Source organism: Corvus hawaiiensis, chromosome 7 (genome assembly GCF_020740725.1).
Source record: "Corvus hawaiiensis isolate bCorHaw1 chromosome 7, bCorHaw1.pri.cur, whole genome shotgun sequence".
In the NCBI taxonomy this organism is placed as follows: domain Eukaryota; kingdom Metazoa; phylum Chordata; class Aves; order Passeriformes; family Corvidae; genus Corvus; species Corvus hawaiiensis.
The window spans coordinates 26,470,088-26,492,781 of record NC_063219.1 but is presented as its reverse complement, the minus strand read 5'-3'; the positions used below and the strand labels follow the sequence as shown (position 1 = coordinate 26,492,781).

The window sequence follows — 22,694 nt, the reverse complement described above, 5'->3', positions numbered from 1 at the left end:
GCATGGGTTATGACTGATAGATTCACAACACCTGAACTAAGGCTGTAATCACAAAATATCTTGTTCCTTGATGTGGTATGAACTGGCTAAGCTAGTAGAGAGGTAGCCAGAGGTTTCACAGATCATTCCAGACAGCAAAGGAACAGTGAGGTTCTGGCTACTAATAGAGACTTCTCTATTATGAAATGTATCCCTAGTTGGTCTTTATTCCAAGACTGACACACAGTCAAGAGGGATTCTTCATATGCAAGAAGCATATGCCAAAGGCATTTGCTGATTCACAGCTTGGACAGATTTGGGCAGAATTTTCAAAGGAATGGCAAGAGGCACATGCCTTTCCCTACAGGCGTGCCCTGGCTGGGTGTGAAGTCTCTGCTTCAAAATACAGAATCATGAGAGATTTAGTAATAAGCTGGTTACCAGAGAATTTCAATAGCGACAATTCACTGCTGGGGGATATTTTAGCAGAAGTGGTTACAGTTTGGCAAAACCATGCACAGATGAAAATATAATAAAAGGGCTGTGCAACCTCATCTACAGGGAATGATATTTGACTCCACTTAAAAAGTCACAGTTCCTGTAAAATTCAAGGCCTTGAGAGAAGCTGAAAGAAACAGATCCTTTCCTACATCTTGAGACACTAAATCTTGGCATAGACCCAGGACTAAAGCAAGGCAGATCTGATTCTTCAGGGAGATCAAGTAATTTATTACTTTGCTCTGTCCCAAGAGAGCCCAGAGCCTCAGACATGTACATCCACTCACACTTGGATGCCTGAGTTGTGGTCACTGGCCAACATGCATGATGGCCTCATTCCTAAACATTTGTTTACAAGTGGGGGATATCAAGAGGAAGAAGGGATAGCAAGGCATTTCAACAAACCTCCTCTTACAAGCAAGCATCTCACCCTGCTCAGCATTCCAGCTTTCAAGCTCCCCATCCCAGTCCCTCTTCATTCATTTCTCCCTCTCCCATTCCCCCCACTTTCTCCCCATACCCACACCCCACACGCACATTTCCCCACAAAGCACTGTTTCTCAGGTCCACATGCAGGTTGGACACTTCTGATGACACTGATGCCAACAGCACACCAACATGATGCAACAAACCCAGTGACATTCTCTGCCAGCAGCTCTCAACCAGGGACACACACACCAAGGGAGGAAGAGGGAAATGAAGAAGGAAAAGGGAAGAGGAGAGACTAAAGAACACGTATGCCAACCCCTGCAGCTCTTCAGTCTGACTGAACCGTGTTCTTCCTCGGAAGTTCCCAGAAATCACTTCAATACAGGGGTTGTGTAAAGAATTCTGCAAAATTTACCAAGTTGTGCTATAGATTAGAAGTAGTAATGGTTGGAGGGTGACGGTAAAGTCCTGATCTAAACAGGAGTCACCAGGAAACACCAGGAAATGTCAAAAAACATCCTCTAATGCTAGATAGAGTTGGGGGGAAAAAAAGTACATGTTACCTGTTACCTCCCCAGGAGCTGAAAGCACTTTGGAGAAGATGGGGGACACAGTGATCCACATCTAGAGTGCCAGAACTTCCCAGACTACACCAGGAATACTGGCACTGCTGGCTATCAGCTGGCCTACCAGGACAAGGGTAGACTTTTCCTTCTAGGGACTTCAAAAGGCCAGTTCTCCCAGTGAAAAAGGAGTTCAGGCTTATTTTCTAAAGGCCATGAAACAGCTTTGGAGTGCCTTATTTCTGGTGTCTGGCAGGGACTTAATTTGGAGATATATTGGTAAAAGGCTCCCATGTGAGTCAGTCCCTGTAGGACACGGGGAAGAAATTGGGCTGTGAGGGCCCCACACTAAAGCCTTCATTAAGTCACTACTATTTACAGCTTGTTTGATGTGTTGGCCAGTCCCCCTAGGAAAATGCCAGTGCTAATTTTGGCTGAACCTTTTTCAGCCCCCGGAGCGGCACCTTCATTCCTGCACTTGTCGCTTTGCAGGGATTTAGCCAGTGCAACCAGCGTCAAGTGAGATGGTCACCAGGATCCTCTGTCCTTCACGTGTCCCCAGGGAGCACACACTGCCCACACAGAGCAAAGATTTGCCTCCAGCTAACTGCTTTCTCCAGGAAACACAGGAAAAAGCAACTGTGGGGACTCTACCTACTGACCAAACACGAGCACCACAGTAAAAGCAAGCCAAAACAACAAGGTCATTGCTCTTTTTCCTTCCCATGAGCAATTGGGAAGTGATGCCAAATCCAGTAATACCAGGCAAGGAAGGGAAAGGGGTGTCAACTTTCTTCTGCAAACAGAGAACTGGAAAGAGAGCTGGGTCTAATGCAGCTGAAGGGAAAGTCAAAATCCCCCAGCCTCTTTTAGTGCTGCTGAGCTCCCAGACACTCCATGGCGCTGCCTCATTTGTTCTGGAAGGGCAAACTAACATCTGCAGATGAGTTTCCCTTGCACTTGTAACAATCCTACATCAGAGGATAAAACCTACTCTCCAATATGGTAAAAACAGATCAGTTACCTCCTGCAAAGTTCTCAAGTTAAAGGAGAAAAAAAGGTTGGCATCTCAGTTAAGGCTCACACTGGGCCTTTAAGTCAAAGGTAATTAACTTTTTAGCACCAGAGCATGCTGGAGAATTATTTAAAAATAAAAAAAATATTAAAAGAACGGGTGGGAGAAAGAAGGAAAAAAGAACCTACACACCTAAACATATGGTGGCACAAATGTACATTCTTGCTGCAGATCAAAGACTGACCAAGTTCCAGATCCTCCTTCCCTGCAGCAGGGATTGCACATTTCTCTGTGACCCCAGCAGCTGCTCTGACAGCAGAAACGCCCAGCAGAGCCCAGGTCAGGCACCTTAACTGCTGGGGCAGTTAGACTTTACCAAGGCAGAGCAGGAGCACATTGTGAGTAGAGCTCATCAAGGGGAGATTTACTAGCTCTCCTTCTGTTGTGCAATCCATCCATTCTCAGTGACTGGAAATATTAGACCAGGTACAACACCAGGTCCAACACTTGGTCCAACCAAGACCAGAGACAGACATCCAGAGAAGTACTCCAGTGAAGCCACCTTTTCCTACAGTAGAAAACCTCAGAACAGTAACAGCACAATATATTGCTTTACTACTTTTAACTTGAGGATACAAATATCTAAGTTTGACCACCAGCTTCCCTGCAAAATTACCCTTCTTCACTCTCCAACCTCCCACTTTACTAAGTATGCATAGCAGAGACAAAGAGAAGGGCTGCATGACTTGCTGTAGGCAGCAGGACACCAGATCAGAAAAACAAGGATCCCAATCCACCGGCACTGTCTCTTATTGCTGGCAGTACACCATCTTGACAATTATAATTTTTTTTTCCTTCCTATAAGGATCCCATGGAGGGAGTATCAACACAAGGAGTAAGAAAAACAAAAATTTAGAGGAATTTTCCATGTCACTCTGCAGCAATTCCCACTTTGCTCCATAGCATGTTCTTGTCCGAGTCCTTGACCCATGGTAACTCCGGGCATTGTAGCAATCCAGTCAATCAATGCCACCACTGTTTTGAAAGGCAAGATGCAGACACTAGTCTTTATACAAGAGGCTTCCTCCTCCTCCAGCCCTGCACAAAATTTTAAATGGATGGAGCAAGATAGTGAGGATCCTCATGAACAGAGCAAGTAAGGAGCAAAGCCAGAAGTATCATTCTCCCACCTCATCATTCTCCCAATTGCAACAGGTAGATAGGATAGGACTTCTGAGTGTGAAAGACCTGCCTACTGGTTCTCCCTGGCCAGGCAAGGGATGAGAATGCAGCATTTCAGACCTGTTTAAAAGAACAAACCCACTAGGTAAAACTAGAAGCTGTTAAACACCAAAATTGATTTTATTTCCCATGGAAAACCCAGCACTGCATTTTCCATCACACAAAAACAACTGGACAGACAATGCCTGAGTTTTCACACTGCCTTCTTAGATAGGGAAAGAAGCAAGGATTCAAACCAGGCACACAAGCAGTTAATGGGATTATCCAGACACAGAGAGATCTCAGCAGGACCCAGCAGGCCATGAACACATCATATCATGCAAAGGACCCCTTTCCCACCACAGGGTTAACACGTGCCAGGCTGTTAGAGTCCAGCAACAGCCTCTCCAGTTTTAGGAACTAAATCAAACACGTATCGAAATGCTGCTCTCCGTACCGGTACCTGCTCATCTTTTTCCTCAGCCTGGCGAACAGTTTAGTTTTCTTTCTGTTGAGGATGGCACGCAAATCATTTCAGTTACAGGATGGCACAGTCAAACCAGGGAGGAAAAGTTAAGCTTCCAAGCACCCATTTATTTGGTGCCACAAAACTTGCTGTAATTAAGATGACAGGATCTCCTCTCTCACACACATATGAATACCCACACACACACACTTCCCTTCATTCCTAGAAAGCTATGAGCTGGTTTGGAGAAAGTAGAAGGTGGTTCTTTATGCCTGTCAAAGATATATACAGATAGCTAGATAGATAGATAGATACATAGATGCATAGATAGATACACAGATACATAGATAGATGTAAGGAAACTAGAACTTCCCCTGCACTTTGGAATATGGGGCCAGGGTGCACAGGGAGAAGAAGAAAAAGGAAACTGTATAGAGCACCAGAGTACTGTACATGTTCTTTCACAGCTCCTCACTCTCCCCTGTGCATATCACTGCAAAAGAAACAAGCTCCCCATTCTTCTTTCCTTATGCAGTCTGTGCAGTCTTACACATGGAACCTAATCAGCAGCTTTCCTACCACGTCTTTTTCCAGCTTGTCCAATCACACTAGGATAATCCCACCGATCACCTCAGTCTTCTAGGCATCTGAGCCCTGAATGTTCCAACTCTTTCAGAAACAAATCCCAAACATACGTCTGAGGTTCCCAGAAATATACCAGCTGTTCTGTGCTACTGTGCTACACTGCCAGCACCAGATACATCAGCCACAGCAGTATTTCTGTAGGGCCTCACATGAATGCCATAATGATGCGCACAGATAATTGCCTCTCTTCTCACACCTCCTCATTCATTTCCTGCCATTGTATCAACCTCCAGTCCCCTTCCCAGTAGAAAGGGTTAGGGAAGCATCTGCTCCTACTGCAGACCCCAATAAGCCATCAGATGAGTGAGGGCTATTTCCTCCTGCACACTCACCCCAGCCCAGAGCCACAATGAGAGGCCAGGTGTGCAGTAGACAAAGAAGTGCCTCACAGCATTTCCTGGTCACTGCAAAACTAGCCTGGCAAACCTTTTCTACATCCTCCTACAACACCCTACTCCACTGTGCTCAGGAGGAAGAGTCACTCTAGGACAGGTCTGGCATCACAGCTGAGATGCAGCAAGAAGGTGATGAAGCAGCAGCACTCAGACTGCTGCCCACACAGGGACCTCTGTGCGTGCACTCAGTTTTGGGTTTTAGGGTCATGTGGTCTCATAGCCAGCCAAAGGGCACAGAACTGCAGCTGAGACACCCATTACAGCCCCAGAGGAAGCTAGCAGTTTGAAGGGGGACAGGAATTGTAAAGAGGGGGGGCAGGAATTGTAAAGACAGGCAATTTGTTCACTGAAAGCTCTTTAAGGCCAGAAACTTCCTGCCACAACAGCAATGAACACCTCTGGGCCAGGTAGTCACTGCTGCCTACAATCAGTTCCTTGAGGAATAGAGAAAGGAGGAAGAAGGAGCTGGGCAAAGCAATAGCTACAACCTTCCTCTGTCATATTACCTCATCCTCCTCCAAGGACGCTGGAGGATGCTGCTAACAGAGACAACACAGCCCATGGCAGCAAGAAGATGGGCACCACAGCCTCCTCACAAGGTTTCAGTCTGGTTGGGTTGTGATGATCAACAGACACCACACGCTAACTTGGGAAGAAGACATTATTTTCACAAGTAGCATTCCTACAGCAGCACTGTCAGCAGTCCAAAATTCAGAGGCCAAATTCAACTCAAATTTCCTCTTTCTTTAGAGCTCGCAAACACCACACTGGAAGAATGCTGGAAGAAGAGACACAAGTCATCTATGCATGACTGCAACAGGTTAAACTGGGAGGAGAGACGAGGGAGCACAGAGGTCTCAACAGCCAATCTACCCTTTCCAAACCAACGCACTCAGGCCACAGCTTGCCCTTACTTCATGCTGACTTCACCACCTCCCTCCATCAATACACCAGTTGAGGACCTGGGCTGTGCTCCTGCTCACCCAGCACGTGGGATTAGCAGCAGCTGGAAGTCAGAGCCCAACACTATTTCATCACTCATGCACTTGGATGGGACCCAGTCAACCTAATCCAAAGCCTAACCTCTCCCTCCCTTCTCAGTGCTAGGGAATGTGCAGAGTTGCACTTAAACATACAGGACAGGACCCAGCTGAGGGAAGAAAACTGAAGGCCCAGAGGACACTCACTCCTTGCACACAAGTGGATTGAAAGGGCTCTGAGTTTGGGAGGCCTCATATTAGTGAGGCTGCAACTACTTCTGCAACACCCAGGAAGGAGAAACACACTTCAGCTGGATACACAGGATGGGCTAAGGCTTTGGCAAAATGGTGATTCCAAGTTTGGAGGGCCAAAGGGGCTGGGGAAATGGGCTCTTGGTGCTCAAGCTGACAAGCTGCAGGTACATGGTGGGAGCTTTTGAGGGAAAGAACAGGACAGGTGCTGGGCAACTGGACCCAGAAGGAAGGGCAGCTCAGTAGCTGGATTTAGACTTTAAAAAGCAGAGCTGAGAGTCAGGTGCCTAAATATCAGCACCTAGTGAAAGTTTAGGCCTCCAGATGCTATCCTAGAAAGGTAAGAGGGTATTGCATTGTGTCACCCAGCCCCAAGTGCAATCTTGGGCATGGCTCTAGGAAGTCTCAGGAGGGCACTGGCAGGTGGGCAAATCACTCGCAACTGACAACTTGGAGGTTTCAATACCCCTGGGCAGAGACATCCCTGTCCCACCTCCCTGCTGAGGGAAAGACACTACCCACAGTTACTGACCTGGGCTGTGCTTTAACAGGGAAGGCATTGCCTGAGTACTGCTTGTCTAGACCCAGCAGGACATCATGAAGATTTTGGTTCAACTGCAAAATACAAAAAACAAAAGACAGAAAAAGAATGAGAAAATAGCTTGGATGCCAGAAGAGAGTCTGGGCTGCACAGACTGACCAAACACAGGCTTGTGGCTGGACACACACACTTCCTCAGCTTTTTCAAGAGAGGACAACCCTAAATCCATTTCCACCTCTCTGTGGGGTACGCAGTGCTACAGCACTTGAGCTGTCAAAGAGCTGCTGGCATCTCTGCGAATGAATGCTCTGTCTTCCTTACAGATCACCCTCTTTGCTTCTCTATCACCCGGGCCCACCACTGTGCTGCCAGGTACCACTGCAGAAGCAGGATGACTGTTTACCTAAGATCTGTGTGCTACAGCTGGAGCTTCACTCTGGATTTGCAGCCAAAAGCTGTTCCTCAGGCCTGCTTACCAAAGCTTGGGATATGGCCATTTCAACCACGGAGGCAAAGGCAGCTGGACTTCAGGGGAATAAGCCTTAACTTCACCAGCTGCCTGGGCCATCTAGGCTTGGGCAGAACCTGGATATCTTTGCAGAAATGCAATATTAGGGGTTAAACACTCTGGCACCAAAGGTTGCAATAGTCATAGACACTCCTTTTCTGAAACAGCCAATCCATAAACAAGACAAGACACCGGATTTATCACTGGTAGGAGGAGGGATCCCATGCAATCAATGCTGGAGGCATTGTGCAGGCAACACCAGCAATTAATTGGATGCTGTAGCAGTAATAAGAAACAGATGGCTCTTATGGAACAAAGCAAAAGCCCTGCCCTCATACAAAATTCCTCAAGAAAGAAAAAATCCAGACAAGAAAAATCATACAAGAAGAGAATTCCTGTATAACAAGCTTTTTTCCCATGTTTTGTTGAATGTATGTTAACAGCAACGAACTAATAATTATAACAATCCTCCCTATTCTTAACACTTAGTTCATCCCTCAGTGGAGAAGAGCAGGCTATTAACTGGAAAAGACCCCATAAAATGTCAGCAGAGCTCAAAATTGATGTGTTACACCAAGGCAGAGGGCCCCTGACTGCTGGGAATTGAAGGACTATAATGTTTCCTGTTGCTTAGTGGCTGTTTTGTTGTCAGGATGACATTAGGGAGCAGAGGGAATATAAGGGTTTCCCAACTGGGCTCTCAGTCCTTCCTCAAGATTAGTGCAACATTTACATTTTCAAGTCTTGGAAGCAGCATAAAGACCTAAGGAATTCAGGATTTCTCTAGCTCTTAACTGAAAGAACAAGAACGTATTTATAAATGACAGTGCCAATAGGGGACTTTCCCACCTGGTCCTGAGGTCTCCTCTGGGTGCCACACAGCACCAGGATCTGGCTTGCCAACACTGCTTACTGTTGTGATTGCCAACTCAAGGCACACTGGTAGCCCATATAAGGCCCATGCTACGTACTTAAATGCCTTCTTTTGGGTCACAGGGCAGGAAAGAAGCCAAAGCAGAGAGGTACTGTGGAGGAGAGCCTTTTTGAGGGACTGGAGTGAGGCAGATCTCAGTCTTCAGCTTAATTGCAGACTCCCTGCTGTTTTTAACCCCACACATGTGTACAATGAGGGTACACAGCAACTGGCTGCCAGGCAGCAGAGGAGGAAGAGAACAGATATCATGCTTAGCCTGACCAGGTTATAGGTTACAGATTCATAATACACATGAACTAAAAAAGGCAGCAAGAGAGGGGTCTGAGAGTGGCTTCCCTTTCCTCTGTGGATCTGCAAAAGAGTGCTGTCAAGTGCCATGAACTCCCCACTGCTGCCCATGGCCCTGTGGTCTCTTCTCTGTGCTCCATCCCTTCACATTTGTATGTCAGACTGCCTTTGTCCCAAGTGGCTCAGAAAAAAACTAAGGGTTTGTATTATTCTCCAACATAGGGTGATTTTCTCCAGCTGTTTTTTAGCCTGAGGTTTTTGGAGTTTTTTGTTTGTTTGTTGGGAGTTTTTTGTTGTTGTCTTTGGTTTTGTTTTATTCTGGGTTTTCTGTTTGGTTTTATTTCTTTGTTTTGTTTGGGGTTTGTTTGTTTGTTTGAGTTTGGGTTTTGTTTTTCTTTCATTAACAGTGAAGAGACAGTAAGTATGATAAGCTGTTAGTTGCCTTACCTTGCTCATTTCTTTATGGAAGTTCTCTTCTAGGCCAGCTATACTCTGGAATGTGTTGACATAGAAACCAACACGACTGCCAAATGAAAAACAAGAGACAGAAGAATTTAATGGACACAATGCTCTCTCAAAACCTTTCAATCCTGCCCTTTCTGCTACCTCCCACCCACCACTCCCATTTGAACTTAACTCTCTCAGGTATGGTACATGTGAGAAGAGACAGTGGCAGGGAAATGTGGCTGGAATGATGGAGCAAAGGCCAGGCACAGGGCAAATGTGTCCAGGGGGAAGAGGAGACCAAGTACGACAGGATCTGAATTTATGCTGGCTAAAGGGAGAGTGAGGTATAGGGTGGGGAGGAAAGAGAAAGGAAAAATACAAAAGAACACAAAAAAAAAAAAGAGCACAAGCAGTAGAAAGATGGAAAGAAAAAAAGGATAAAGGCTTTGATGCAAACAGTGCTGGCAGAGCTGGGGGAATTAGAAGGGGGACAGATAGTAATTCATCCAGAAGTCCCAGCACCAGGGGAAGCAAAAAATCATAAACTTTTGCTTCAGGGGCAGAGAGAGTAAGAAAGCAAAGGATAGCTCAGAGAGCAACAGGGAAGCAGAAAGATCAGCTGGATAGCAGGAGCCTGTGAAAAACCTGTGGCACCTTAAAATCCCAGCAGCTGCCTGTCACCAGCCTGCCAGCTGCCAACAGAGTCCTCTACCAGCACCCAGCTGAAGGAGCAACAGCAGGAGGGAGAAGCTGTCCAAGGCCAGCAGCATCATGGCTCTGCACAGGGAACCACCCAGATGCCTGTATCCCTCCCAGCTCCTTCTCCAGCCAGGCCTGCAGGCTGAGCAAGGAGTCCTGACTCGGGCTGGGTACAATGGGGAGTGAAGGCAGATGTCAGCACTTTGCTTTCTCACCCTGCTGCTGCCCACTTTCTCAATCATCCCAGACCAGCATTGTCAACCTGGACATGACCACTGCATTTAAAAATAAGAAACTGGGACAATCCTAGGAAGATTTTGCCAGTTTTCCACTGTGTCCTCCCCATAAATCAGCTTCTGCTGCCCTACAGTTCATCCCTCAAGCTAAAGTTGGTCTTTGTTTCACTTCCCTTTTCATCACCACAGTCACTGGTATGGCAAACCATGGTCTCTCAAGTCTTTCAAGAAAGTTGAGCAGACCTGGTAGGGCAAAGGAATTAAGCAGGCAAAGCAGAGAAACACAGTTTCTCTTTGTGGTAAAAATCATGTTTTTCAGGAAAATCATGAAGTAAAGCACAGAGCGAACCTGTGGCTGGGGGGAATCCTAGGACAGATGGAGATGATCCAGAAAAAAAAGAGCTGACACCCAGTCCAGGCTAAGAAGAACAGTGATACAAGAGCTTGGATATTCACTTCCTTCCAAACAGCCCTTGGGAAAACTTCCAGCACTCACCTATTCCATAGTGAAGGTAGTTCCTCCTGCAGATCAACGTTCATCTCTTCAAACACCTTCTGAGCCTTTACTAACTCTTCTTCAGCCTTAGTAACAGAGAAGGGAGATTGTCAGCTCCAGCACAGACAAGTACCCTGCAGGACTGGGACAACTGTGACTCTTTTGACTTTTTTGGGAGACCAGGCAAAATTCTGGCATGAGGTAACCAGCATTCCAAATGAGTCTCCCAGGAACCAGGGTTGCACCACAGGTGACCCTTCAGCTTGAATGTGTTCCTCTCAGGTTCTCTCAATGGATTTCCCCATTTGCACACTCAGCAAGTAATTCAAACAATCACTAATGTGTTTTAAGTTCTTTAAATTTCCCTGACTTCAGAAACTGAATGGAGTTGATCAGGCAGTTCAGCCTCCAGCTTGGATACAGATGAAGGTAATAGGGGCTTCTGTCCCTTGCCAGGTCTCAGAAAGAGTTTAAATCCATCCCAAATGCCATTAAATAAGAACCTCCCCTCGTGGGGACTCTCTCTGCTAAGGTAAGGTCATGCCAAAGCCCCATCTCTTCTGAGGAAGGGAGAAGGGCTGCATCCTTGGCTGATACAGCTCTCCCACAAAGCTGACTGGAGAAGCAAGGAAGGGTATGCAAAGCATGAGTTGTGCCAGCGGGAGGCCAGGCTGCAGGGCTTCAGCAGCACGTCTTGTTTTCAGTGGTCTCACACAAGCACAGTCCCTAACTGGCTGTTGGCCCCAACACCAAAAAGGATCTCTTTCTCCCAGCTGAGAGTTTAAATTTGATCTGTTCATTGGACCTAGACACTGACAGATCCCAACTCTAATGGATGAATTCTGTCAGGTTTCAGTGACAAAAAGGACGATCCTGGTTTCTGTTGCTGACAGCAGACACCAGCAACAAGCATGTGCCCTTTCCTACATCTGTTCTAGGTGACCTCTTTCTCTTTTCAGTGCCCAGACTTAAAACTGAAAGTTTTCTAAAATTAAGATGTTTCTATTCTGTAATCTATAACAGCACAGCATTCCACCATCCAGTGGGATGTAGAATGGAAAAATCCCTCCATGAGCAACTTGGAAGGTCAGCACAAGTGCCCATATATGTGACAACAGCAGGAATTTCACAACACCACAGGCCTCTGCAGAGAGGCCACAAGCCATGGAAGCTGGATCTCCCTAAAAGCCTGCAGTCAGATTCCTACGCCTTCTAAGAAATCAAGTTTTATCTTCTTTGTGTCAGCTTAATTAAAGAAATCCAGCTTACTGCTCCTTCGTGACAGTTACATACAACGACAGAATTGATGGGAGAAAGGGCTTAAAAATATTTTGCAGTTCAGAATCCTGTTCCTCACAGGAATCACTCTCCACTATATAGTGTAGGATCCTTTCACTCTCCATTTCTCTCCTGACTCAAGAGCAAACCACAGGAGCTCCTGCCTTCCAGCTAGCTTCACCTGTCAAAAGGATGCTCATTGCTGTCAGACACAAGGCTAAGGCTCAGTACTCAAGATCAGAGGAGAAAGTTTCTCCCACAAAAAGACACAACTGGGAAGTATTCAGAAATTAAGCAGACCTTGTGAGGAACAGGCAAGGGGAGAAGGGGTCATGATGCTTCCACCCAGAAACCCCTGTTTCGCTGCTACACTCACTGAAAAACTCAACATTTCAAGAGGGTTTGCACAAAACAAACAAAAAAAAATCTTTTCAACAGAGACACGGTTTATGTTGAATGAGAGACAATGACCACAAAGACTCATTCTGCCTTAAACTACCTTTATGAATGAATGTTTCTAATGCAACCATTTCAAAAAGAGTAAAAAAAAACCCAACCAGTCCACCCTTTAGTTTTATCTTATTCTAATTTCCAAACTATACTGGAACCAGAATCAACCCAGGAGATGTGAAAGCTGGGAGACGAGGCACCATTGAAAGCTGTTAGTTTTTCAGACACGGTGAATATCATTAATTAACACTCTTTCCCTCTCTCGTTTACCTGTTTGTAAGGTCAAAGAACCTAGAAAGCAATGTGTGAATATTGTGACATCCCGAGGCAAAGGCAAAATCAGCAACAGGCAACGTTCACTCTAGAGTAGATGCAGGAATCAGGGATCCATTCAGTGCCTGCAGCTCAGCTAGTGCTCTCAGTCCCAGGTAAAGCACTGAATTAATTCTTCAGTCCTTACTCAGCCCAGGGATCTTCTCACCAGTGGGATTTATTTTGCTTGGAAGCCAGAACCCTGGCACTTGATAGCCCTGACTGCTTCCAGCTGGAGCCAAAGCCAGACATCAGCCTGGTCAAAACCCCTTCTAGAGAAAAAGCCAGCTCAGAGAGTGAGGCGGGGAAAGGCAGAGACAGGTTCCAGGGCAGAGCCCACTGCCACATCTGTGCACTTTCTGGTTCAGCTGCCATCCTTGCCCCCCTGAGGGGAAACTGAGGCAGAAGGACATAATGGCCATGTCCATGAAATATGATCTCAGAAAATCTTTCTCTCCTCTCCTTGCCTAAAAGGGGGAAGGGGTTTAAGCAGGAGCTGGACAACATAAATGCTTTCCTGACCTTCCACCTAGCCAAGGCTCAGAGTGCCAAGCACAACCAGTTCACTTGTGGTGGGGGGGCAATTTTTCCATACTGTTTCCCCTACTACCACACATCTTAGCCCTCCTGAGTGTCTGATTATGTCCAGCCTGGTGTTTTCAGGCAGTCTGGTGACCATTTCACTTCAAAGACTATGTTGTGAACTGTGGTAATTAGGCACTGCTCAGTAAACAGTTCAGATATCCAAGAGGCAAGGATAAGGAAGAGAGCAGGGAGACTCCCTCCAGGGCCAAGCCCCACCAGTCCCAGCCAGACCTGCCTCTCAGAAGGACTCAACTTGCTGACTTTCAGACAGAGATATTGTTCTGTTATCACTGCAGCACCAAGGATGTTGCTTTTTAGTCTGTGTTAAACATGTCAGCAGAGCTTAGTCAAAAGGCAAGAATTTGCTGTTCTAAGCCATTTTCCTCTTTATTTCAAAAAGCAGTCACTAACATTTCTAACTGGGAGTGTGCAATAGCAACTCCCATAGGAGTCTTCACAAAAAAACCCCACTGTGTTGTTTTTGTTATTATCTGCTAAAGGCCTAAAGAGCCAGCAGTTTGCACACTGGAGGGAGGGACTTTGCTTTACAGTAGAAACACCAGATCTCACTGACCCCATTTTTGCATGGAGGTTGTAAAATTATCAGGCAAGAAGAGACAGCAACACAGCTGCTGGTAAAAGGAGACTTTTTTTAGGCTTAACATTCTGGAGCTTCTCAATAAATCCAGCGTCATCAGCCCTCCCGGTTTTATCAAGAGGTTAATGAGATTTAGGGCTGTCATTAACACCTTCAGTCTTGCAATCACACAAATGTAGAAACTGAAGCCTTTTTTTGCCTACCTGCTAATGTTTGTGAAGGCAAGCTGGAAAACCTACAGGTTCAGAATACAGCTTATGTTCTTTATTGAGGCATTTTTATTTGTTAGTTTCCAACCAAAAGTAAAATTAAAATAAAGAAAAAAGCAAAGAAAAAAATGCCAAATTCTTATACAAATAGAAACAAAAAATTAGGGTAGGCAATAGCACTACTTAGCTGAGGAATAAACGGCACTGTTTTGAAAAGATCTGTGGTGACCAAAAATATTAATGCTATGTATTAGGAGATTAACGCCCCTGCACCACAGTGGGTGGAAAGAGTACACAGCCTCTTGAACATACTTTAGGGCAAAGTCACCCAGTACAGTGAAATTATGGAGTGACTCTTGGTAGCCTGTCTAAGATCCACAGGAAATGGGATGAGGGCAGCTGTAGGTGCAGCTTCTCTGGGCAATCTGTGCATGCTGCTTTTATACCAGCCACCACAGCCAAGTCTGAGAAGAGGAAAAATGCCCAAGAGCTGATTGATTTATAGATTTGCGACTTCAGAAACTTCCCATACCTGTTTTCTAGCTCTCCAGAAATACCACCAGTCAGACCAGTCAAGAACCACAACCGTCGGTGCAGGTAGTTCCCAGCTGAGCCAGCAGAGGCACAAGAAAAGCCCCCGGCAGCCTGCCATGTGTCCTCCCTTCAATCAAGAATGAATACATATTTCTTCCCTTTGCTCTGCATCTTAAGCAGGGCTGCTAACAGCTGTTCTTTCCCCAGGCTTTACTTATGTGGTAATGAAGTCTTTTTCCTGATCCAGGGTCATAAAGTGACTGTGAAAAACCCAGGGGCTTCATAAAGTGAGAGCGAGTCAGTGTTTCTAAACTGCAATTAATCCAGGACAAGGAATGTGAAGATACAGGAGCATTTGAATGAGAACAGATGAGCTCACCAGGAACTTGTGAGCAGGTAACTGGTGCTCTCCCAGTCTGGGTAAGGATTTATTATCCCTTGGTCATTTTCTTCTCACTGACTGTCTTCTGACAACTCCCTCTTATCCCTTAAGGTGTTCCAACAGAAACATTGATGGAGATTTCATCAGGAAATCACACTTCTGTGCAAGCAGGATTGAAATTTTTATTCCCTGCAGTTCCTCTGAGCTGCTCACGTCCCTCAAAACGCTATAACCTAAGTTCTGCCAGATGACACCACCATGACCTCAGCCTGGAACTGTTTGAATATGTCACACAGGGTGCAAATTGCCTGATCTCGTCTCCTGTGCAGATCAAAATTGTATCTAAAAATGACTCTTTTAAACCACAACAGCCAGGACAGTGCCCATTTGGGAAACTCAGACTTTACCACAGGAGAATGTTGCAACCTAACTCAGCAGTCATAGAAATCGCAATGTTAATTTTTTTCTGACTTTACTCAATGACATGAATCCATAAGCCAATTTTTCGGCATTTCCTTTTTTTTTCTTTTTTCGAAACAGCAACAATAAAAATTGACTGCTTCTCTTAGAGCAAAATGAAAGCAGTAACTGGAGGAACTGTAAATGAAAGCAGTAGTTGGAGAAACTGTACTACATCACCCTGTGTCTAGGAGTTATTCCACAGCCTTTCTTTACCCACATTTCATTTCAGGGGGAGAAAACAATAGTCCAGTATTAACACACCTGACCAGAAATCAATCAGGCAGGCACAGATTCATTCACTGGTCAGCAACTTCCATGTGCCCACTGAGGCTTAGGAGTGTCAAGGACACACTTAGCAGAGAGGACTAGAGTGAACGTTGCCTAGAGATTACTTGCATGGTACAATCTAGAGCCCAAAATAGCGCATGCAGGGTTAGAGCCAGGTAGATCAGCAGTCACCTGATTTCGGAGCAGATTAGTTTGTGCAACGAGGTGAGCTTGTAGCTTCCCTTGACACCACTGAGGCGCAGCTTTCTCAAGCAGCGAAACAGGCTGGGGGAGGGAGCATGTTTGAGTGGGAAAAAAAAGAAAAAAAAAATAAACAGAGAACAAGAGAGACACAAACATATATCTTTTAGGATAAAAAAATTAAAATCACAACAGAGAGTGTATTTAGAGAGTGGGCCAAACCAGTATCACCAAGGCGAGAGAAAAAAACAAACATCCTGGGACTGATCAGTTATGAATCCTTTGAAGCATGCCAAGTTTAGCAGTAATTAATGCTCCCGTGTGGGCTGGATACTGCAGACCAGCCAGGCAGCTGTAAGAGCAACAGATACAGTTGTTAGTGACCTAGCACACAGACAACCCTACTCCAAGGCATGGCTGTGAAGTTGGAGCTCCTTAAAGAGAGGTCAGGATTATTTAACCACCATAATTATTTGCATGCAACAGCTGAAAGTCCACAGTGATTTATTTTAATAGGATGATGTAAGTTTAGCAATAAGTAGCAGGGGTCCTGGGTGGGAAAAGAACATCCATATATTAGAGAAGGGAAAAAAAGAGACCATGTAGTGCCAAAAAGTATTTGCCCTGCTGTTGCTGATACTATACCATGAAACCTTAATCAAGTCAGTTCCCACTTGTATCCTGTGTCAGAAACATAATTTCTCTTTCCTAGGAGTCTGTCATCACATTCCAAAGTAATTTACGCTGGAACAACCCTACTTCAAAGGTCACAGGAGCAAAACTCCAGGCAGAGGAACAGAGATGTGAAGTACCTACAGCAGCTGAGCACCCACTGAGCCCTGGCTGCTGCCCACAGCCCTGCAGAGCTGCATGACTGCAAATGTCAGATCACAGGCTGGGCAGTGAACACTGCCCACTTGGGAGGAAGACCATACCTACATAACTCCCTGGGACTTGCTGCTCCCATCTTTGCAGGATCAGGACAGTGCAATGTGTCACAGATTATCCTGAGCTTATAAGCACGAGCTTATGGCCTAAACTACTGAGGATGGAAAGATCTGATCCAGTGCATGTTTTTGCTAATGAGAAAAGTCCAATCAAGTACTAAGAGACCCTTGCACAGGCTAAATCAGGAAGAGAGCACCAACTCCTAACTCTCAATATTTCACTCTTCGAACTGCACTTTTTTGCATACCTGTTGTATCATCTTAGCTGAGCATTTGGGGCAACAGTGAGTGCAGCAGTGATAAAGTCAGCCAACTTCTGCTGCAGAGCACCAGGCACCAACCTGAGTAGATCAATTCCTACAAAAACCATTTCCACTGCAGCAAAGATTCCACTGGCATACACCAATAAAAATAACATGCCCCAGGGAAATTCTGCTCTTACCCCAAACACAATGAATTACTGCTTTGAATTGAAGGCACAACCAGCTGGGCCTCATGCCTTGCATACAGAATCAAGACTTGCTTTGCCACACAAATGATGCAATGACACTTGGGCCATCAATCTCTCTCCTCTTTGCCTGTCAAGGTTAATCACAGTGCATGCAGTGCAGTCTAGATGACTGATGCCTTGCAGCTTAACAATAGAAGTGCTGTGGCCACTAAATGCACATCTCTCACTCCACACAGGGTGGAGACGCATCTTAATTTCTTCCATGCAGGAAAAACACCAGCATCTCACACATGGCTCGTATTTCCCCCTACCAGAAATAACCCTAAGCAAAGGATGACAACTCTTATAAGCCTGGTTAAAAGATACAGATCCAGGGTCTTTCTTTCCTGTACTGCTTCTACCCTGAAGAGTCACAATTTACCATGGCCCACTCTGAAGAGAATTAAGGATGTCTCCCCAGCCCTGGACTATTCTGTTGTGTCAAGAAGCGTCCTGTGAAGGGAAGCACATGGGTTCAAATACACTTAGGGTACAAGAGGAATCCATAGCTCATTTTAGGGGCAGTATTCAATCCAAGCACCTACTCCAGAACAAAATTAGCACCATTATACTTCTTCAGCTACATTTTAAAAATGTAAACTTTATTTTTAATTAAAATAAATCTCACTAAAAATAAAATCCTTCACTTGAGTGTTGGGCAAGCCCTGGATCAAGCTATTCACAGACAGGAAAGAAACCTGACAAGAGGAAACTCTTATTTTTCTGCTTTCAGCCATATTTATTAACCAGTAGTTGTGGCCAACAGACAACAGAATGCATTCATCAAGTGTGCATAGAGTGCATTTCCATCAATGTACTTGTCACTCACACTCCTAAGAGTCTCTCTCCTAGGATATCAGAGGACTTCACAAACACAACCAACCTCAAGTAACACTCAAATGCTTACCACTTCTCTAGGATGGGGAGACAGAATCCCAGGAAGCAGACAAACTGAACATTTTTCTGGAGCACTGCAAGACTGTGCTTCCCCAAGGGGCATACAGGCTTTTCTGCCAGAGGTTACTGGTCCTGTGCACGTGACTAAACCCACACCCAAGCATTTGGCCACCAAGACATGCAGACTGATGATGGTGGGTCTGAACCAACCCAACAGAGGCCATCCTGCCTTCCAGGAAAGCTAAATAAATGAGAAGGAAATACCTAGCAAAACCTCACCAGTTCACAACACCTCAATGATCTTAAAGGTCCTTTCCAATACGAATGAATTCTATGAAAACACAATGAACAGGTACAGGTGAACTTAAAAGCTGCTCAGCAGGCAAATGCAGACCTCCCAAAAACAAAGGAAGGCTGCATATGCCGCTGTTTGCTTTACCTTTGCGATTTTGGTTTCATCCTTCTTCTTTGCAGTTTGCAGGGCTTCAAAGTGGTGTCTGGCACTGTCATAATCCACAAGCTTCCTTCCTCGCTTCGCGATACGAGACTAAGAAAGATGGAGAAAAGAGTCACTCCAATCTTCCCCAGCAGCCAAAACTGCAAAACCTCCCAGGAAAAAAACCCTCCTTTTCACCCGACTTCCAAAGCACCCCACACTCTGCCCACACAAGGACTCCCCCTGGACCCTCCACACAGAGAGACAGCCCTGGGAGCCACCTGCGATAAGCAGCATTCTAGAGGGAGCTCCTCAGGAGGAGAGAAGACCCATCAAAGGAAGGCAAAGGGATCCAGCCAAGAGGCCCCACCTCTGGGTGACATGAGTGTTCTCAGAACTGTAGCTCCCCTGCTTCTAAGCCCCATGATGTGCCTGCATCCTACAGGCACTGCTTCATCGTTTTCAGGGCTTCCTGAGGGCTGCAGCCAGTGTCTAACTAACCAGCTCACCAGTTTGTGTGGCAGCCTGAGAGATTAAGTTCAACAAAAGAAAGCATTTCTGTTGCCAGCACAGTAAAAGCACTCGTCCACATGCTCAGGATATGCCTAGGACAGCATTTTGACCCTGTAACAGGAGCTGCAGACAGCAGCAATTGCAGACACAGGCAAGGGTCTGCTGTCACCAGCATTTCAGCAAGGGAAGTGCAAGGGAAAACCTGCAGCACTGGGTCCCCAATAGGCAACACAGAAGCCATAACAAATACAAGGAGGGAGCTGGCTGTGTACCAGGCTCAGATTCAGGAATGGAGTCCTGACAAAGCCATGGCTGAGAATCCAGGACAGACAGTCAGGCCTGTGGCCTGTTACCCTTCTTGAGCTGAGGAGCCTCAGGCTCTCTCTCTCTCCCAGCAGAGTTGTACTTTATTGAGGCTCTGGCCCACTGGGCTGCCCTGTTTTAGGAATTACCCATCCCCTCTGCCCCCTGCCTCCCACAGTGTCTGTAAACACCCCAGACTATCTGGGTTGGAGCATAGGTCTTCCCAGCCTGACCATAACACTCCCCCCCAGCTCAGAGAGCCTGGACCAGCGTCAGTAATCAGCAGTCCAGAGACAGGCTGGATAAGAGAGTGAAAAGGCATGGCAAGGAGCCAAGAGGATTTCTAATGAACCACAAAACCCAGGGACATAGAAAGTGCAGAATGAGGAATCAGCACTGGGATTTACTTGCAAAAGCAGAATCCCCTCCTCTCCTGTGCTTGGCAGGGAGCTGTGGTTTCTGCTCCCCAGGCTCCTGCAGATAAGCTGCACAACCACACTCAGGGCTGATCTCTCAGCCAGACCAGCTGGGAGCAGCTCGCACATCTCCCACACAGGCTCCTCTGCACTGCTGGTGCAGCTCCGTGTGAGTCACGGCGGATCTGCAGGATCTCAGCCACATGCACACCCTAACTCACTTCTAAATGCTCAGCTCACTCCAAGAGAGGAGTCACGAAGAGGAGGCTCAGCCACCCTACAGCCGAGGTCACTAGAAAACACCTCCCAAACATCACACTGCCAGTCAGGAGACAAGTTATTGGAGCAGGCTTCCAGCAGCACAACAATCTGAGATGCATCTTAATGCATCTTACACCAGAGGAAACACACGGCCCCATCTGGGATTTAAAAGATTCTATTTTCCCCCAGGTCAGACTGGTAGAGGCAGATGGAGTTTTCCCCACCTCTGACATGGCAAACAGCCACTTCCAGGTTTGTCCTGCTACTCCACCACGGAGTTTGATTCAATGCCACCCATCTCTCAAACAAAGTAACTCCTCCATGTTCATGCAGCTGCCAGACTTCTAACGCCCACCCCCATTTTTGTACAGGAGTACATGGAAATGCTGCAAGGTACAGACACACAGGGTGTGAGCCCTCCCGGAGTAACCACTGATCACACCGTTGCCTGTGATGGCACTAATGGGATTTAGCCCAGTCCTGGAAGGCTGCAGGGCTCCCTTGTACAACTCCAGGACAGCTGCAGGTACCCAACACCACCTGAATGTAACAGCTGAACTCCAACAGACTTCATTACTTTGCAACAAATCCATCTTAATTTGAGCCTTCTTAAAAAACAAACAAAACCAAACCAAAGCCAAGCCATCACAAAAAACTTTTCCCCACCACTCCCTCCTTTACTGATACTTGGTTTTACAGCTAGTAGAGCACCAGTTGTAGTACAAGACAAAATTCCCAATTCCACAGCTATTCAGAACTTGGGTTGTAGTTTATCTTCTCTGGGCTCACTGCAGAGACCTGTACTTCTATTGCATGTTCTGCAAAACCAACCAAAAACTCACTCAGAAATATTAAAGATGATGTAAGAAGAGTCCTACTCCAAGAAGCACAGGCACCAACTTGCAAAGAAAGTTTAAAGTACTTTTTGCATTCCCATTTGTCGTTAGAGAAGATGGAGAGGCCTTGTTCAGGGGTGAATATCCAACACTGAATAAATTATTTTCTTTAACACACAAAAATTCCTTTCTAAAGGCATGCTCTGCTTTCACATTCCTGCTGTGGATCCCTCTTCAAAAAATCCAGGGAATTCTTCCAGCCCCTCAAGTGAAGATGGATTCAGAACATGCTAGAATTTAACAAAAAAATAATGCATGCATGATCTAAGTCATCCCACATTTTAATTACTGGGCCTTTAATAGAAAACAGGCCTTTAAACAACTAAATTAAAATCATCTTCTCTCCATAAATCAACTTTTTTTATCACAGTAATGCCAGAATTCCAAGAAAAGCAGAAAATTTTATTTTGTGGAAAACAAAAACCAGAAAACTATTACCACAACAACAAAAAAACAACTCAAATATTCTGTAAATTACGTAAGACTGCTGCTTTTTTTGCCTGCCAATCTCAAGAACTCTAATTCCTTATGTGAGGCCAAACGATAATTCAGTACAGGCGTAGCAATGTTCTACAACTGCATTTCTAGGAGTTTCTACCACTTGACAAAAACATACTCGATTTGAGCACTTCTCACTGCTCTGGGGTAAGGAGGATGATGCATCCAGCTGAATTACCCATAAAAACATACTGACCTTTTTAAGTTCGTATCACTGAAAGTCCATTTCAAAGGAATAGTCAACTCTTGTGAAACACATCGATATCTTATTGTAAGAACCAACATAATGCCACTCAGGCTTTCAGGAAGGGAAGCAGAGTAGTGCTCTCTAAAACATTACTTGAATTGCACATGAAATTGCTTTTATGCAATAATACAAAATTCACTTTTTCTAGGGCATCATCTGACGACTGAGAAGAAACATTAGTAATAAATACCTTAGTGACCCATTCAGAAGTCAGCTACCTCTAACAACATTTTAATATTTATTCATCTTTGCATACCTGTTTGTTCCCCATACTTTTCAGACCTATGGGTAAAATTCAGGCTGTTGAGGTCAACTGTGGTGATGCAGTGAAACCATGAGTGTCACAAAATGGTGTAGCAAGAATTTTAGTTTGCAGACATAACTACAACTTCAGTAAAAAAGTCATAACTTTTTCTTCTAATATAAGCAAACATGATTGTTGAATTTGGAGAGAAAAAGCCAGGTTTTTCAGGTATGTGTGATGGTTTTCACTGCATACCTTTAAATTTGTGCACAAAGGCTTTGTGATATTAATGCCAACAGGGGCCCATTACTCTTTCTCAGCATGATAAATCTTACTGCATTTGAAGGTGCTCAGTACCTAACACTGAGTTTTGGTGGAATTTGGGTGCTCCCACTCTTGCGCTCCTGTTAAAATCCCACTGTAAAACCTCAGCAGGATTCCAGCAGAATTTAAAAATCCTGAAGATACTCAACATGGAAAAAAGTGACACTCTGAGGTGACCCAGTGCACAGCCAAAGGGGCTTGTAAAATGTGATTTGGACTAAAGCAGTGCCAAAGTCTGAGTCTACAGCAAGCCCAAAGTAAGCCCTCCTGCTCAGGAAGAAGTACAGAGGCTGCACTGCTGACTGAGGCACATGGCATCACACCCCAGAGAAATCAGCCCTACAGCCTTCAG

The 22,694-nt window shown here is 45.5% G+C and overlaps 1 protein-coding gene across 20 annotated transcripts in view; it reads right to left on the bottom strand.

The window, feature by feature from the left end:
* The window catches only part of BIN1 (bridging integrator 1), a 91,345-nt gene that overhangs the window by 20,175 nt on the left and 48,476 nt on the right, over positions 1-22,694 (bottom strand). For 7 of the 20 annotated variants that reach the window (XM_048308632.1, XM_048308643.1, XM_048308628.1 and 4 more), the window contains exons 6-11: positions 18,644-18,751; positions 15,862-15,954; positions 10,593-10,678; positions 9,162-9,237; positions 6,976-7,058; positions 4,169-4,213 (exon numbers count right to left, since the gene is read on the bottom strand). In XM_048308632.1, the coding sequence (XP_048164589.1) occupies positions 4,169-4,213; positions 6,976-7,058; positions 9,162-9,237; positions 10,593-10,678; positions 15,862-15,954; positions 18,644-18,751 (491 nt within the window). The remainder of the gene's footprint in view (positions 1-4,168; positions 4,214-6,975; positions 7,059-9,161; positions 9,238-10,592; positions 10,679-15,861; positions 15,955-18,643; positions 18,752-22,694) is intronic. The other 13 variants (XM_048308641.1, XM_048308636.1, XM_048308642.1 and 10 more) reach the window with 3 other exon arrangements.